Here is a 13,138-nt window from a genome sequence, read left to right as displayed (position 1 = left end):
AGAAAACAATTCTCGAAACGTATTTGTTTTGACAAAAATGTATTTGAAATCAAATGAAGTGAATGTGCTCAAATACAATATGAAATACAGCTACATTGTAGATGTTATGTAAATATTGTCATGATAAAAAGGTCAAAAAGACCTTGCTGATTTGTGCATTGCAACAAAATAAACTGACAAAAAACTGCTGCTTTGATTTTTTTGGATAACACAAAGTCATTTGACATTAAGAAAAAAAAAAAAAAAGAACCGTCGTCATTTTTTCTGAGGAATTAAAAAAGGAACTGTTTTCATGGTTTTGCTGAATCCTCGGGGACTTTCCACGTCCTCCCGCAAATGAAACTGAACAGAGAACTCAAACTGTTGGGCATGCAAAGAACAAATCTTTTTTTTTTGTGTCTCATCACCGGTAACGCGGGCCTGCCACGTTATCTCAGAGCTCCTCCACCTCCTCCAGCTCGTGGCTGAGGATCACGTCATGGCCCTGGAACTTGAAATAGCCTCTGAATTTCTTCTTCTGAAGCATCAGAGGAAACCACATGATGTCATCTGCCCACATTTGACTGAAGGGTATTTTGTCACACTCAAACCACTGAGGCCTCATCTCTAGAAAAAAAAAAGAAGAAAATGATTAGTAAACCTCACAAAAACGACACTGAGCCTTTATCATCTATGAATCTGCTTTTACAGAAAATGTCGGGATCATAGTTTAACACCCATCTCCACTTTTTATTCATGGTGTTTCAAGGTGTATCCACCAATGCAAATGTAACTGCACCCATTTATTTGTACTAATAAATAATTCCTTGCATCTTTATCTGGTATTGTGTAAAATAGAGATGTTTCTTAAGTGCAAAAACACATTTCAGTTTTAGATTAGTTACAATTTTACAGGAAATATTATATATAGTTTGTGTCTTTAATGGAGGAAATGATGTTCGTCCCGAAAATGTTATGACTTGTTTTGTACACTGGAGAGCCACAATTGCATATGGAAATCCATTTTTCCTCATAATTGGGAGTCACTGACTCATAATGTTGAGCTTTTCCTCACGTTTTTATCATCATGATGCAAAATTATGAGATTCTGACACAGTTGTGACTTAAGAAGCCAGAGTTGTGATTTTTTTTCCCTGCTCACAATTGCAACTTGAGTTGTGAGATTCATAAAAAACAAACAAAGCTAAATTTTGAGTTAAGTCACAACTGAAAAACAGAAAGATTTCTGAGATATATGGTCACAATTACAAGATAAAAACATAATTATTAAGTCAATTGTGAGGGATTTTAAAAAAAATGGCCTTTTTCTCCCATGCGATGAGAGTGGACTAAACGCATAATTCTTACATGAAACTTCATCTTTCCAAGGGGAAGAAAACCCTAACCATATTCAACTTTGGAATCATTTTCTGTATTTCTCTGAAAAATGTGTAATTACAAAGACAATTTATGTTTAACCAAAATAGACCTATATATTTATCAACAAATTCTGCCTTTCCTATAAATGGGAACATTTGATGTATCGCTTGGAAATATGATAAGAGATCCCATTTATATTGAAAATGTATGCAGTACATTTGTAAAATTGAAAATTCATGATTTCCAATGGGACAAAATGATCATTCGTCTAGACTTCTTTGGTTCTGACACTATCCTCTCGATTTCTAGTGAACTCTAGACCCTCCACTTCATTGTCGGATAATATCTCCCACATTTATTCTAAACTGTTCCCTCAAGTGTGTCTGGCACTATTTTGAAGTCGAAGTTAACAGATTTCTATTCTCTGTCCATTTCACTCAGGCTTTCTTCCCACTGATCTTCCCTGCTTGACCTCTCTGCCCTCCAGACTCTGCTGATGTCTGTCTCCTCGCTCAGCCGGACTTTTCTACCTGTATTAGCCTGGACTTCACCCATTTGACTTGACTGACTCCTCAAGAAAGTACTGATCAATTCAGGGTCTCTGCATTCCCTCCACCTCTTCTCTCCTCGGAGTATTTTAAGGCAACTCAAGGTCTGTACTTTGCGCCAGCCTCAAGGACAAGCCTGGAGCCTCTTTTCCCTCTGCTGCTGTTCCCTCAGGTTCCTGTAATGTGCTCTCCTCGCTCGCAGTCACGTCTGTGCAAACGTTCGGGGACGAGTGTTTCAGTCGATGTGCTCAAAGGGAACAATATGGTCTATTTTGTTTTAAAACAGATAAATTTAAGCATCGCCTTGGACATATTACTACTAAAAAGCAGCTCATTTGGCCATCACTCCTAGAAGTAAAAGGCAATAATCAATATCAGAAGCACCATACCTCTGGGTAATGTAAAAGAGGTGTTACACTTTGCAGCATTACTGAGTGAGTGCACACTCACTACATCTTCAGTGGCTAGAGATTCAGTTATATTTACACCCACAAACCACAAACTTGGTGCTTTCATAAGACAGATACAGACAATAGATTTTTGATAAACAATCATTAGCAATATGGATATGATGATAAAGCAGATAAGAGGCAAATACCAGGACAGGACAGTCTAAGTAGTTCAGATGATTGCAACCCTTTTCTGTAATGCCATACTACAATATTATGACACCCAAAACCCCACAATATCTAGTCTGATATCATAATATCAACATATAATCAATATACTGTCCATAGCCTACATTCAGACAGCTGGTGGCCTAGATGTGAGTTTTCCTAAACTGTGGTAGAGATCTGATTTTTTTATACAAGTGTGAGCAGCAAAAAAATGACACTGAATCTGACTATTTCAATGCTTATTTGAGCCGCTTTCATATGGCGTCCTGTATCAGATATGTCTATGATTCCTGCTGTGTGAACGGTCAGATCAGAGTTCATGTGACTTTCTCCCACTGAGCATGCTCACATCACTGTCAGAGCATCATTATTCACATTGTCAGCCAAACAAAACATGGAGGATGACAGTAACAGCAACAGGGAGACATGAGTTTACTAAGTTTTTGCCTTCTTGACCTCAGCCTGAACAGCTGACAGACTGCCATCACACCTCTTTTACCACAGCAAACAATCCAATAAATGAATGCCTGCTTGTATTAACTGTGATGATGGGCTGTCGTGCAAATCAGTAAGTAAGAAGTCATGGTGCACATCTGTCCACGCTGATGTCAGATATGGGTCACATGCAAAGATCAATGTGAAGATCAGATATGAGGAAAAAAATCTGAATTGGGTAACTTTCACCTGCTGTGTGAAAGCAGCCATAGCGTCTTCAAAGTGCATCATAAAAACACATCGATCATGGTGGTAATTGTTGCCTCTATCAGTTCTCACTTGGGAAATTGTCAAAAGTGCCCCATAGGTGGTGCATACAGCCTCCTACCTGAGGAAGTTTTCCACTCATGGTGCATTACTTTCAACTGTGATGTGAATGTGACCCTTCAGGTTATCACAAGCTGAAACTAAAACAGGCCTGTTTGAATAGTTAGGATGTAAACACAAGGTGTCTATGCAAGGAGACAGACCAACAGAAGATGAGAGAAAAAAAACTCCTTTATGATGCCAGTATGCCTCTTTTAAGACAACCATCTTGCACGGTCTGCATAGTTTAATGCGGAACAATGGAAAACATACCATCTGATTCTGTGGGCTCGCCGTTGTAAGTGTCAACTCGGAAAATATGGACATCAAGCAGCTCCGTCTCTCCGACAAATTCAAACTTTATATTGCCGATCTTCTCAAGGGCATCCACGGTGAGGCCGCTTTCTTCTAGCAGCTCTCTGAAAAATACAGATACGATGACAAATACAGGTTCACAAGAGAGGATTGTGTCCAGGATGGACTGATTAAGTGGATTTTTTAAAGTAAGTGTCCCTGTACACTTGACACAGACTTTGTAAAGACTATAAAAGCAAGCAAGAGATTAAAGCAGTAATATTCAATGTGGATACATGTATGCCTATTTAAAAGTCTATTCTGACATCAGCTCGAGTACCAAGGGGTAAAAAATTGAATCCTGTACCTCAGACATCAAATACCGGTTTTTGTCTGAATGCAGACAAAAACAAAAAGCTCATTTTACACTATAGCAAATAACTCTTATCAGACCTCTGTCTACCCCAAAGGGTTCTGTCAGAATAACAAGTCCACCAACACCGTCCTGAAACACACACACACACACACACACACACTGCAGGACTCCTTGTCATTCCTCACATTTGAGAGGAAACAGCGTGAGGCAGAGTTGTTTTTCTACAGGATGGCCTTCCTGCTGGTGACTAGGAATCAGACGCTGTCTATCTTTAAGAAACATTTATATGTAAAGCTTACAAACCATTGCCACTGCCATTTCTTTCACTGAGTTCCGCTTCCCTGCAGTGTGCCATATACAGACAAGTGACAAATTAAAGTAACAACCAACATGAGTGACTTAGTAAGGTGTTGGACCACCATGAGCCGCCACAACAGCGTCAGTGCTCACAGGCTTAGATTCTCCAAGTCTCTGAAAAGATATTCCCTCATTTGGTTGTTTGATGATGGTGGTGGAGAGCACTGTTGGTCCTACCATAGGTGTTCAGTTGGGTTGAGATGTGGTGACTGAAGGCCACAGCATCATGATTTACACCATTTTAATCCTCACCTAACCATTCAGTGAGCCCTCCTGCCCTGTGGAAGGGAGGCATCATCATCCTGGAAGAGACCGAAATGTTTTCTCACAGGATAAAGGTGATCACTCAGAGTAATTTGTCTTGATTTGCAGTGAATCTTCCCTCTACGGAGGACAACTCAAATTGTACCAGGAAAATGCCCCCCCACAGTGTAACAGAGTCTGTGGACGCCCTCTCTGAAGGGGTCCAGCGTTCAGGTCTGTATCAGTCTCTCGGTGAACACACCACACAGATACTTGTTCACCTGTCCAGAGAATACAGTGAAGGATGACTCATCTGACAACATCCTCCACATCTCTGTAGACCAGTTACTATGGATTTAGCACCGCTGAACTCTCAAATGTGCATTTTTATTCAACAACCTTACTGTAATATCTCTCTCTATGTACAATAACTTTTGGAAGAATGGAGCTCCATCGCTCCAGTGGAGCTCCAGAGACTTGGAGACTCACACCAAGGCATTTCTAAGTTGTTCTGGCGGCTCATGGTGACCCAACACCTTACTAAAACACTTATGTTGGTTGTTATTTTAATTTGCCACCTGTCTGTATATGGCACACTGTAGGGAACCAGAACCAGTGAAACAAATGACTGATAAATTGGGGGGTTGGTAAGCCATTTAAGCTGTTCTGGTAGCTGCTGGTGGCCCAAAACTTTTTACTAAGACACTTTATGTAGGCTAAGTTTTTCCTTTAATTTTATCACACACCTGTACTTCTCCTGTGCAGTAGAGCTGTAATGCCCAAACTGTCCAATGCACACTGACTTTTCAAGCTTTACCCCCTCTGCGCACTGTTGTGATGAATCTGTTCATTAAAACAGGCACTATGACTTACATAACATTATACCCATAATAAAAATCATACTGATGCTTAATCTGCTGGTTTTCTTCAGTGAATTCACACAGCATCTCAGCAGAGTCTTTAACCAAGAACAAGACAATCATCTCGACTTTAACAACATAAAACATGAAAAAAAGTGCTCGTCTCAGGGAAATGACAGGAGGCGGCTCCAGGATGAACCGACCTCCTTGCAGCATCTTCAATGCTTTCTCCAGGCTGAACTTTGCCCCCGAAGCCATTCCATTTCCCGACTCCAAAGCCTCTCTTCTTCATGCCCAGCAGCACCCTGCCCGGCCGGACCACCAGCACCAGGGTCAGCAGCTTGGAGCTCAGCATCTCACCTGCCTGCGGGGAGGAGAAGCCATGAAGCCATGAAGCCTGCATCAAAACTCTGACACTGATTTAAGCAGGAACTCAGCTGCAGTGCTAAACTCATTACAACACTCAATACTGCATTACCTGCAGGTTTCACGCAATGAGAGGCCAAAGACGGGTGTTTTCAAACTGCAATGGAGGCTATCCTGAGTTTGTTGTGGATGGTTACCGCGTAAAGTATCACATGGCACATTGCGCGGCTGCATTATTTTGAAGGTTCAGTGGAAATGCGTTACTTTGAAATGTGCTCGACTGGAAACAGCTTTCATGAAACCATGTAGAAATAGGCTGAGCATAAAACCCATTAAGAAGAGGCTGGGGTGAAGGCAATAGTTGGTAGGTTGAATTTGACCCACCTGGACGGACTTTGCACGCAATTTTATAGGCAGATGTAGGCTGACATAAAGCTTGATGTAAATTGTAATTTAACTTTGGCATATGTGCAGGGCGCACATATGCCAAAGTCGTATCAAACTGATCAGGCATATGGGGATAATAAATGGGATGTTTTAAGGGACACAAGCATAATTATTTATTCGTAACGTATTAATTTATTTGTTGAATTTTGGTTTTAATTAGTGTAACTGTTGTTATGTTTATTGTTTATGTATTTATTTGTTTGCTTGTTACTAATTCTCTCATATTTTATTATTCTTATTGATCTCTGATTTTACCCTCTTTTTACTTTTACTTATATATTTTACAAACTACTGTCTTTAGTGTCATATTTTATTGTCTTTCTAATTTGCCTTTGTCTTCCTGTTTGCCCCTGGTGTGTATTTAATGTTGTATTTAATGATGGTTGCTTACTGTAGCCTATTTCACAACAGTAATATAATGTACTACGCATTTCAGACCGAAAATATACAGTTACTGAGTTGATGTTGAAATGGAATTACCGCTCATACATTTTAATTCAACAACGTGCAAAATGAAACACACACACACACACACACACACACACACACACACACACACACACACACACACACACACACACACACACACACACACACACCAAAAGTAGTCTAATTTTTCCTCGTAACCACACACTTCACATTTTATCAAAACAATTGAGGAAATGTGTGCATTTGTGCGAGTCAAAGGAAACCTGTAGCAGGAACTTTTATTTCAGTGTTTTGCAGGCAGGGGAAGCACAGGAAGTACACACAGAGTCCCCCCTCGACCAATGGCAAGTTGTCTTCAGAGACAGACCAGGCGCAGTGGACACCCGGCTGCTGTCTGAGGATAATGTGGGGTGTGTGTGTACAGAGGAGGTGTGTGCACTCCTCCCTGAGCCTCCTGAAGAAAACTCCTATCAGGCTGAAGGGCAGGAGCCCGGCGGAGCAGCGCTGGCTGCAGCGGCAGATCAGCGACCCGTTCGTCAAAGCGGCTCACGTCCACAGTTTTCGGTGCAGAAGCGCCTTCAAGCTGCTGGAGATCGACGACAAACACAAGATCCTGCAGCCCGGACTGAGCGTGGTGGACTGCGGAGCCGCGCCGGGCGCCTGGAGCCAGGTCGCCCTGCAGAGGGTCAACGCAGCCGGGGCAGGTGAGTGGAGGAGAGTGGCTTTAGAAACAAGTCCCACATGGTGTACAGCAAAATTAATACCAGCATGATCATGAGAAACTTTAGCCTATGGTTTATATAATTATGCTCTGTCAAATCAAATGATCAAACTGATGCGCATCACATTGAAATGCGTGGTAACAGGCAACAGGAGAAAAAAAAAAAAATCATTAAAAAAAAAAAAAAACTTAATATTTGATGTTTATCAGTAATTTAGATCACAGAGTTGCACATCATGATAACTCAAATCCACGATTTCTTCACAGTGTTTGTTTACTGAAAGACAGTAAATGATTATATTTAATTGGTGCATATGGTTAAATTATACTTTATTGTATCCTTGTTCTAATCATTTTGTTTGAAAAAGCTGTCAATCTGTGAAAAGTGTTTTTATTGTGTCATTATACAGTTATTAAGTTGCAAGCAATTGCATGTATTCAAACACCATTATGAAAAGGTAATTTTACTGTTAATTTTAAAGTAAACTGTCAGGCATTTGTTGGGAATCAAATGAGCAACATTTTGTCAGGCATCAAATAAGTAAAGACACATTATGGTGTGTATTTAGGGACTGTCAGACAAGCAATCACATGAGTTCACAGTCACAGGAGCTCCCTGTTAAGATGGTCAATAACAGGAGACATATTACATCTATGGGCAACGGTAGACCGGGTCTCCATAATGAGTGTGCCTGGTAAGACAAGCAATCACTAATAACATGCAAAAATCCTCAAACCAAATGACAAATCAATAAAAGGTACAGAATATCAATATATAGACATGGAAAATATGGTTTAGCTGAAGATCACAGAAGAGCTAAATAACTGGTGAGCTCCTTACCAAAAAGTATTAAATTTATAAGAGTTTTTTTCTACAAAGAAACTCCATACTAATATTAAACAAGAAAATTACACTACAGTGACAAGAGATAACGGCAAGTGGTCCTATTACAAATTTAATGAAGAGGAGACAAGATATAGAATGGGACTAAACCAAGGCCAGCCAATGTCAAAACATTCAATAACAGTTCATTAATGAGGAGCTACACAGCTTTGTGTCTGCATGGCTTTGATGACGATGTAAAATGAACGCTCAAATACAGAGCAGAAAATGTCAGCTTTTGGGATGTGTGGGCTTGTAAAAATGAAGGGTGCCTTTGTCCCACTGTGCATCAGAGAGAGACTAATCACAACGCATTGCTAGCCTCGAGTTTGATCCCACATCTTTGAGGGATCAGTCTTTACTGAGGCCGTTGATCTGATATTATAAGTGGCGGTATTGATCAGACTGTATTGACAAGGCCTACAGGATGGATTTGAGTGGATCCTGCTTGTCATTATACCTTTTAACATGAAAAAAGTAAGTCTTTCAGTTACCTATGTGACAGCATTCTCCCTCGATTCACATGCGATCTGACCAAGAACCATTTTCTACACTTAAAACCTCCTTCTTTTTATGTTAAAAATGGTTTAGACACCCAAGAGATTTGTTGGTCCCTGCTAATTTACAATCCAGTACAAATGAAGTAACCCCCTCCCAAATGCTAATTAGTCCTATTACTAGTGGGAACTATCAGTGTGTAAACTCCACACATTAACCGCACATGTAAATTCTCATTTTTGTCACTCTCATACAGACAAGAAATTCCCTATAGAGAGCATTATCACATGTGGCTCTACTTGTGTCATACATCTTTGTTTGATTTGATTTGTTGTCCATGTGGTTTAGTTTATGCAGACAAGACCTCTAGACAAGTCAAACAACAGATCAGTGAGCAAAAGACTTAAATTTGTAGGAAAGATCTCGATTATCCTGTTGTGGCCCATTTCAATAATGCTCATTGTATTTCTACCCTTTGTGTTAAGCCTGGCAAACATTTTGATGGCAGGAAATTGAACTTAAAAATTCAAAGTAAGTGCTTTCTTTCCACCCCAGATCCAGAATTGCGCCGTGGTACAGTCATTGGGATCGACCTGCTCAATATAGCGCCTCTCGATGGCGTCCAGTTCCTGTCCAACCATGACATCACTGACCCCGCGACACACGCCCGGCTGCTGGATCTGCTCCCGAACGGCGAAGCGCACGTCATCCTGAGTGACATGGCGCCCAACGCCAGCGGTTACAAAGACATGGACCATGAGAAACTCATCAATATGTGTCTCACTCTACTGGACTTGGCTGAGAAGATTTTACAGCCAGGGGGCGCTCTGGTTTGTAAATACTGGGACGGGATCCTTGCACATAAACTCCAGGAGAAGCTGTCCAGTGTCTTTGGCAGTGTCAAGATTTTAAAGCCAAAAGCCAGCAGAAAGGACTCGGCTGAGCTGTATTTTCTTGCTAGAATGTATAAAAAGCCAATAAAATGACTGCAGTGTAATTTTCTGATGTACATGCTCCTAATTTCCTTCACCCCAATGAATAATCTGGTCAGAAACTGTCTTGAATTTCACCAAAGTGTTAAATGCTATATCATCAACAGTAGTGAGGAGAACTTGGGAAAAGAAAAAGGCTCACATGTTGGTACAGACGTTCACCAGAAGGTGGCAGTCTTGAGGCATCAATAAGGCTCAGCAGTGAACGCAGATATCCACAACAATAATGAGGGCCTCTTTCTCTGTGTAGGTTTTTTTATTTATTTATTTATTTATTTTTTATCCCTACAAAGTTCAACACTAAACGGGTAATAAAACCTATGCAAGAATCATCAGTGTGATATTCCTCAAGAGCAAAATGTAGCGTTTTCCCTGACGTTATTGTTTGCCTCACAGTGTTTATTCCACAAAGTCAGTGTGGTATTTGTTTTGTTCCAGAAAGTCATTTACCAGTGGTGCCTATGCTAATAATTTGCACTGCCAGCCATGTAGAAATATGTAATCATTCTCTCATTAAGAGCTTATAAAGGGAAAATCTAATACATAAAAAGTCATACACAGCATGACTAATGAAAAAGAGTGATGATATTGAAGCCTGGCACACTACAAGCGTTGCTGGGCTTGCTCTCTGATAGCAGAGAGATGTCCATTTCCTTCGGACTATCTGCAGATTCCCCTCGTAGATTTCCCTTGAAATGATTGTGCTGAGTACTTTGGGAATTGTTTGTTCTATTTTTTTTTTTTCGTCTTTTATGCTTCATCTGATTCTATTCTGACCAGAGTTGGAAGCTGCTGCAGGTTATGAAATTGAATATCTACCAGAGCTGCCTAGTGTTAGTGTGAGGCACATATATGATTTATATTACAAAATGCAGTGGTAGTTAATGTCACATAAGCCTCGCAAAGGTAGTGTTGCCGTGTCTTCGCCGTGTTATGTACACATTGCTCTTCTGTGACTTCAAAGACAGTGACTCCTTTTGCAGTTTTAATAATGGCCCTCATAACCAAGCAACATTTCGAGGATGTTATGTGTAATATGTTTTATGAATGCTGTGCATATCATGGATAAAAAAAAAAAAAACACCCTGTTCAATCTCCAAGTGAGAAGAGGTGCTTTACAAATGCTAATCTGCAATCCTCTTATGCTCAAGAAGTGCATTAGATCTAGCTAGAATCAAGCCTCAAACCAGACAGAAGTATATATAAATGGAAGTAATTTAGTCAAACTGTCACAAAATATCTTCTAATGTAGTGTTTTTACATTTCTCCTGAATAGACGGTCTTGAGTTTTATGCAGTTATTCAGCTGCTCAGGTCTGACTGGAATAACATTTTTTTTTTTTCATTGGGCAAATGTCTTTCAAATTACCAGTGTATTAATATTGTTACTGAAATCAGATTAGTCTTACAATGATTTTTTTTTTTTTTTTTTTTTTTTAAAGCCTGATCATCCCATTAAATGAAAAATTGAAACCTAATCATGACAGCATTTGCATTTACGGCAGCAGAGAAAAGAGATGGTTCACATGAACAGATGACTAAAGCCTGCTATTTGGCCTTTCCTGATGAGTGATATGTACTGAAACATTCATGCTTCTGGTGAAATTAACTTAATAGAAGGGGAACTGAGCTCTAAAGATGATTGTTTGGAGTGAATAGAAAGGGCCATGCCTGTTGATGAAGCGGATAGAGAAAGACGTGAACAGATGACCAATTTTACCTCTCATTACTTGTTGATTATTCAGCTCTTTGCCATTTAGATTAAAATTATTCCAGAATTACTGTGGGATTTATGTAAATTCCACTGGAGCTGAACACTCGGGGCTTGGGATGAATGATGATTCATTCGCAGGTTAATTCATTCTTATATGGCCAGCTGCTGGTTCAAATGTAAATATTGGTAAATTAGGAGAGTGGGAAGCAGTTGGAGAGCGGCACATTTTAAATTCAGATATGATCCAGAGATGTTGTAATATCACCTGTGTTTTGAAAATAAACCTGTATTTTGAAAATAAACTTTATTTTCTGCTACATTAGAATTCATTTTTCAGTATCCGAATCAGAAGTACTTTATTAACACCTGAGGAGAAATTTAGTATTTGAGCATTAGAAGGGTCAACACTCAGGATGTACATCATATCCCATTTACAATCTACTGGATAACATCATGCTGATTAAAAAAGACTATAATACGATTATAAAATTTTAACAAGGATATTAGCCCGTAAAGCCTTATCCCATTTACTGGTGGTCATTGTGCTCAGCGTACGTCCGTTCTCCATAGGAGTTTTTGAAATATTCTGTCAATTTATGTGTGAGGGGATATTCACGACGGGGATATGAGGATGCATATAAACAGCTAATACTGACTATGACCTTAATCGGGGTATGAGCCACTATCTGGAATATTCAGTGCATTTAAACACATTCTGTGAGGAAGGGGGTTCTGACAAGAGGGTTTCATGAATAGAAATGCATTCACTTGTGAGCTCTTAATAAATATACCTGCTTCCTCCTGCATTGTCTGGCTTTATTTGCTCTTGTGCCGAAACCCTGTCGACTTAGAATTGGAAAGCCCTTAACTGGTTGGAAATCAGGATTAGTTCTATCTATCTATCTATCTATCTATCTATCTATCTATCTATCTATCTATCTATCTGTCTGTCTATTTGTTTGTCTGTCTGTCTGTCTGCCTGCCTGCCTGTCTGTTGTCTGTCCGAGTTTATAAAGTTGGTGAATATCGAAAGAAGGAATGTTTTTTCATCTATTTATTTTTTCCGTTCAGCTCTGTCTCCATAACAAAAACAAAGTATTTTCTAATATCAAGCCCCTCCAGAAGTCTTAAATTGACAGGAAATTAAAGAAATGGTAATATCTCTAACCATCTTGCCTTTCATTCCCTTGGCTGACCTGTGCTGCCAAAATGAATTGCTCGACTGACAACATTCATCATTCCCCAAGCATACCCTCAGATGTTAGTCAGCGGAGCCAAGAAGGCATTCATGGACACAAGGCAATGATTACCATTATCATGATAATTTCATACCATCTTTAGATAAATGAACCTGAAATCTCGGGACTCTGCGGCTGCACCTCTCTCTATTGGCACCACTTTCAGTTATGCTGATGTTTTCACAAGCTATTTGGTACAAATGACAAATTTCTCTGTAAACAACGGAGCTTCGGGGATTTGGGAGGGTAAAATGAAGCATGCAATTAAATATCCATACCTGTTCAAACATGACGTTGCCAAGTTACAGCCACAGCGCTCCAGTCCATTTCACACCATGAAGCATCTTGGAATCAGCCAAAGGCTTCCAGGAAATGTTGTAACTTGCCTTGCATTAT

General features: G+C 39.9%; 2 protein-coding genes across 2 annotated transcripts; one reads left to right on the top strand and one right to left on the bottom strand.

Annotated features, from left to right (window-relative positions):
* Positions 1-22: 22 nt before the first annotated feature.
* Positions 23-6,071, bottom strand: nudt1 (nudix (nucleoside diphosphate linked moiety X)-type motif 1). The gene is made up of 4 exons (XM_030059025.1): positions 5,934-6,071; positions 5,659-5,819; positions 3,599-3,744; positions 23-606 (listed from the first exon to the last, which is right to left on the bottom strand). Exons 2-4 carry the CDS (start codon positions 5,808-5,810, stop codon positions 434-436), a joined length of 471 nt encoding a protein of 156 aa, XP_029914885.1. The 5' UTR covers positions 5,811-5,819; positions 5,934-6,071; the 3' UTR covers positions 23-433.
* Positions 6,072-6,994: 923 nt separating this feature from the next.
* On the top strand, positions 6,995-10,923 carry mrm2 (mitochondrial rRNA methyltransferase 2). Its single transcript, XM_030059095.1, has 2 exons — positions 6,995-7,401; positions 9,355-10,923. The coding sequence occupies exons 1-2, from the start codon at positions 7,101-7,103 to the stop codon at positions 9,783-9,785; spliced, it is 732 nt and encodes a 243-aa protein (XP_029914955.1). The 5' UTR covers positions 6,995-7,100; the 3' UTR covers positions 9,786-10,923.
* The last annotated feature ends 2,215 nt before the right edge of the window (positions 10,924-13,138 follow it).

This window comes from Myripristis murdjan, chromosome 8, assembly GCF_902150065.1.
Source record: "Myripristis murdjan chromosome 8, fMyrMur1.1, whole genome shotgun sequence".
Taxonomy (NCBI): domain Eukaryota; kingdom Metazoa; phylum Chordata; class Actinopteri; order Holocentriformes; family Holocentridae; genus Myripristis; species Myripristis murdjan.
The sequence above is the reverse complement of the archived record's forward strand: the minus strand, read 5'-3'. Positions and strand labels throughout refer to the sequence as shown.

Bases quoted from the DNA above. Each gene is read 5' to 3' on its own strand.
- nudt1 (XM_030059025.1), bottom strand. From the start codon at position 5,810: ATGCTGAGCTCCAAGCTGCTGACCCTGGTGCTGGTGGTCCGGCCGGGC. The intron at 3,745-5,658 runs GTCGGTTCATCC...TGTATTTTTCAG, and splicing joins ATTGAAGATGCTGCAAGGAG to AGAGCTGCTAGAAGAAAGCG. The intron at 607-3,598 runs GTATGTTTTCCA...TTTTTTTTCTAG, and splicing joins CGAGCCCACAGAATCAGATG to AGATGAGGCCTCAGTGGTTT.
- mrm2 (XM_030059095.1), top strand. From the start codon at position 7,101: ATGTGGGGTGTGTGTGTACAGAGGAGGTGTGTGCACTCCTCCCTGAGC. The intron at 7,402-9,354 runs GTGAGTGGAGGA...TTTCCACCCCAG, and splicing joins GGTCAACGCAGCCGGGGCAG to ATCCAGAATTGCGCCGTGGT.